The 5,035-nt window shown below is 45.7% G+C and overlaps 1 protein-coding gene across 1 annotated transcript; it reads right to left on the bottom strand.

Moving 5' to 3' along the window:
* Positions 1-622: 622 nt before the first annotated feature.
* On the bottom strand, positions 623-4,820 carry MASP2 (MBL associated serine protease 2). The gene is made up of 5 exons (XM_009965095.2): positions 4,778-4,820; positions 4,272-4,491; positions 2,757-2,934; positions 2,375-2,506; positions 623-826 (listed from the first exon to the last, which is right to left on the bottom strand). The coding sequence occupies exons 1-5, from the start codon at positions 4,780-4,782 to the stop codon at positions 822-824; spliced, it is 540 nt and encodes a 179-aa protein (XP_009963397.2). The 5' UTR covers positions 4,783-4,820; the 3' UTR covers positions 623-821.
* Between the last annotated feature and the right edge of the window lie 215 nt (positions 4,821-5,035).

Genomic DNA, 5,035 nt, shown 5'->3' with positions numbered 1-5,035 from the left:
TGTTCCCTGCCCAAAGAAGGTACAGTCTAAAAGGACAACAAATGGACATTGATGAGGAGTAGTGAGAGGCACTGTGAGTGCTGAAGAATAGCATTCGTTGTGTTGCATCTATGGTGGGGAGGGAACTGTTGCCTTCCCTTGTATGAAGCAAGACACCTAAACTGCCCTGGTGACATTCATATGAGTGATATTCTAAACTCCTGGAACTCTGAGGCTTTGCTCACCAGAACACATTTCAGCCATAAGGCTAGGTTCCCAGTGGGACATTTGGCCAGAGTCACAAAATTTGGATTAATAAATAAAAAATTCAAACCTTTCCAAGGACTGAATGAGCTCTGACTATAAACAGTTTCAATCTACAAGTCTGGGTGCAGACAACAGCATATCTAAAAGGAACATTAGGGAACAAATATGTGGTTCTGGTCTTGTTGCAGTTTAAGAGCTATGGAAGGTCAAGCAACAAGAGCTGGACAAGAAATTCGAGAGTCTTCAGGTAGCAGTGATGCTTGTGGCCTTTCACAATGACTTCTCTCTTATCAGATCCTGCCTTATCCACATTCTTTTTTCTCTAGTAAGACATGGGAAATGCAAGAAAATGAATGCCCCAGAGGCTGCCATCAGCTTTCAACAAGGAACAGCCTCTTTATTGTCTGCAGGAGGCAGGTCTGAAAGGCAAGGAACCAAGACATACAAGTCACTGAGCAAGAGAAGCCTGCAGCCCTTGGGCAGACTGCAACAGGCAGGTCAGGAAGGAGGGCAAACCAGCTCTTCCCAGCACATCTGTCTCCATCTCTGCCTAAGCGAGGAGAAGCTTAATTATCTCACGCTGGAAAATAAAGGAGAAAAAAAAAGAGCCTGTCAATATCAGCCTGCTCAGACAGGAGTCCAAAATCAAAGGGGCAGCTTTTGCCCTCATCTCATGAAGGTGATCTGCAGAGATCTTTGCTTTGCAGCCCAGCCCAATGGCTGGAGCAGCTTCAGCGCTTGCATCTAAAGGCCTCTGAAATGTGAACAGGTTCCAGCGCACTGGCTGCACCACAGTAATTCCCAATGCACACATCTCCACCCCTCCAGGTATCCCAGCCCTGCTGGGCAGCTCCCCCTCCTAGTATTATGTTTAAGGAGGGGGACATAAGTGTGCACACATGAACGGTCAATGCAAAGCTGCTAGTCTGATGGTTCACTTCTATTCATTCTTCACATTAAGACCAAGCACATGCTTTATAGTGTAAATAAATCCATATACTTCTGCTAAAAGCCATTACTTTAGGAAGAGGAGGTTGAATGAATTGGTCTGTTCCAATACATTGGAGCTACGAGGAGTTTGAATCTTGAATCAGACCCAGGGCAGCCATGGGCTGGAAAGAGTCTGTAATAGGCTGGAGCTGGGAAGCTAAATGCCAAGGCGGCCTTAGCACTGGGAGTTAGATCCAATTCAGAATTTTAGTACTGGGGAGCTCCAAGAAACTACCTTCCCACCTATGACAATATTTAGTAAGCAGTATGTGTGGTGGTTCTGTCCAGACAGGATTCAGCTCCGGGTGGGCAAACCTGCACACACAAAGGATGAATCTGACACTGTGTGTAGGCACACATTGCACTACAAAGTGAATCCTGAGGTGCCGATCCCCATGCTGATTCAGACAGACACGTTGCTGTCTGATGACACATAAGCTTTCCCTAGCTGTAAACTGAGAAGCAGAGGCAGGCAGAAGCCAGCTAGGTAACCTCATACTGTCTGCCCTTATGAAGAAGAAATCTGTGCCTGGCCTTGTCTTCCATTTTGTGAGTGGATCATTGTATCCAGTGTCAGCAATATGTGGACTGTCCTTCTTGGCCTGTGTTGTTCCAGGGGGAGTAAGCTAACTATTTCTCCATTAGACCTTGCAATTCAACTGTTAGATTTTCCAACACAACTACTAACTCAGGTCCAGAATACTCAGTATCTCAGTACCCAGGGAGCAAGACAGACTCAGTTTTGCAAAGCTGGCTGCACTGGCAGCCATGAAGGCTGGAAGTGTCTGCGGTGGGAAGTATAAGACAAGCTTCTTGCTTCTTCATTCAGTCTGTCTAAAGCTGAACACAGGTGGATGCTGTCTGAGTAACCAAAACCAACTGCCAGTGCACCATTTCACTGCAACACAATATTGCTGTCCCTAATGGCAGCAATTAGCACTCAGCTACTCCACAAACCAGGGCCTCTGCTCACAGCCCTGGCTAACTTGCTGTACCTTCTTCAAGCTGCACCAGGCACATAAGGAATACTGAAAAGAACAAAAACACCCCACAGCTTTCATCCTGATGCTAGCATCAGGACTGGATTTAAGTGGATCCTGTAGGTAGGGAGGTATCTCCTGATCTAGCAAGAGCTCACCTGTGCATGTCCTCTTGTTTTCATGTAGTGTGTAGCTAATCCGACAGCTGCAATAGTAGCCCCCCACGTAGTTGTGACAGTGATGATTGCAGAGGGGTTCACCATCAAACAGCTGTTTGCACTCATCGATATCTAATGGGTGAAGCATAGAATTAGGCAAATAACAGCCTTCAACAACACTTTGTCTTGGTCTAAGCCACTCTGTGTTTTGTGAGGTTGGCTTGTTTGCCTTTGGTTGCTGTGCCCTTTTGCATCTGCCTCCGTACAATGAGACCACCCTCTCCCACCTCCCACCTGAAGCCACAGACTGTGAGAGCACAGGGAAGCACCAACCCCATCATAGCTGTGTCTCTTCCATCTACAAGAGGGGCTGGTCTCTTACCTTCAGCAGCATAAAAGGCCTCAAAGCCTGTGAATGGTTTCTCATTGGAGTAATCAGACCGAAACACTACCATGAGGTTGTTGCCAACGGAGATGTATGTCTTGTTGCCCGGAGCCTCCTCAGTGTCTGTACTATCCTTTCCACACAGCGTAGCCAAGGTCCTCCCACCAGAGCTCAGCTGCAAAACAGGCAGACAAATCTACCAGATGAGCACAGAGTTTTGCTTTTCCCAACCTGCTTCCGTGGCTTGGAAAGCAAGTGTTTAATGGTGTGAGAAAGAAGGTTTAGATGGTCTCAAAAGGTGGTTCTGGAGGTCAGTTCAGATCCAGAGACAGACAAGAGAAGATTTCCCCTATTTTTTGTGACTTAAGCTGATAGTTTTGTCTCCCTTTTTCCCTTCAGAGGCCCACATGAAGCTGTGATGCCAGCCTGGGCTATCAGCATCATGCTTTGTTTATCATGCTCTTGTTAACCTGGCACTCTCAGTGACAACCAGACCTTGGTAAAGTCAGAGACAACTGGGGTAAAAAGGTTTCATGCACTGACAAATGTCTCTTTAAACTAGTGATTCACTTCCTCTATGATTCACTTATTAAAGTTCCAGTTCTTCATTTATCTTATGTTTTTAATACAAGAGAAATGTTCTGATATATGGGGTTCATGTTGTATACAGTAGTGACTGAACTGTGTGCTACAGACCTGCAAGAAATGACTACTCTGGCTGGCCCGAAGGAAATTACACAAAGAACAACCCGGATTTGGGAAATGGGAGCAACATGCCATATAAAACCACGAAAATGAGATCTTCCTGAAAGGGAACAAGGCTGCCTGATTGCTTCCATCATTTCAAAAGCACTGCTGATGCACTGGTTTTGCATACTCCCTGTGTATACAGCTCCCTCTTTAATATATACCAAGCCCAAGCAAACAACAAAACTAGTGTGGAGGTAGCATGGCCTCAACTCAGCAACAGAGACGCCTAGACAAGGGCACATAAGAGCCCATGGTGTACAAATCTTTCAGGGACACCACTGTTTGCTTAATTTCCCGAGGTTGCTTCTCACATCAGCTTGCAAAGACACCATAGCAAGTGTTGCAAGTGCACATTTAGACAAGCCAACAGTATCTTGTTTAGACCACCGCTTATACTTTCACAGTCTCTGATTATACTTTGTGTAAAGCACTACTTGTTAATTTGAAACACACACTGTAACTTCAGCAAAATGAAGCTCAAATGTTGTTTTGGGCAAATTTTCAAACCTTTTACTTCACGAGAGGGGAACATCAGAATTTTCTGAGCATAAACAACTCAAGTTTCAGATGTTCCAACATGACAACCAGTTCTACTTCCTGGTCCTGTGAGCCTCAATAAACACATCATTTAGAAATCAGCAGAGCCCGCACTTTACTAGCAGATAGAATCAAGTTCTTACAACAGTTATGTTAGTCCTGTATGTGTCCAGGATCACATATACACAGTTTTTAACAACTTACATCACCCTGCCCTACACATACCTTCACATAATCGTATTCGCACAGGTAGGACAGCTCCAGGTTGAAATGGGTGAAGTAGATGCGGACAGAATATCCCTTGGGGACAGTAATATTCCAGATTCTCTCCTTGTTATTTGGGTAGACATTTGGGAAGTTGGGGGATGTGATCCTCCCATACATTTTCTGCAGCACAATGCTGCTGCTTACTCCACTGTAAAGCATAGCTAGCAAGACAAACAGCCTGTGTCAAAGGAAGAAATTAATGGAGAAAGTGTGAGCATCAACTCAGATCATACCCCAAAAGCCACACATCCAAGTTGCCACTCGATACCAAATCAGGTATCTCAGTTCTTGCGAAATCCTTATGACCAACACCCTTCTCACAACAATGGGAGAAATCAGGGGGTATCGGTGGAGTCATACTGTAGCAACAGCTAAACAAGATGAGAATCACACTCATGCCTTCTGAGGCCTGCGGAAAGCCAAGTGGCCAGAGGAGCTGGGGATGTCTCTGTGACTGCACTCACCTCATCGTGTTGCTCTCCTGCCTGAGCCTGCAATGCTCCGAGCCCTGGGCAAGGAATCTCTTCTGATGTATTTGCATTTGGGGGTGGACGTATTTATTGTGTGTGCTCTGCTGTGTTTGTCTGGATGTTGAACTCTGATGTTTATCTCCCTTCCACCCCCTTCAGCCTGCTGAGTTCTGGGAACAGCAATTACTAAAAACCAGGCTTGTGTTCAGTGCATGAAGCCTCAGTCAATGACAGGGAGAGGCAGACGGAGAT

Source organism: Tyto alba, unplaced genomic scaffold (genome assembly GCF_018691265.1).
Source record: "Tyto alba isolate M040663 unplaced genomic scaffold, T.alba_DEE_v4.0 Super-Scaffold_20000042, whole genome shotgun sequence".
Lineage (NCBI taxonomy): Eukaryota > Metazoa > Chordata > Aves > Strigiformes > Tytonidae > Tyto > Tyto alba.
Note: the sequence above shows the minus strand (reverse complement) of the source record. Positions and strands in the feature narration are given on the sequence as shown.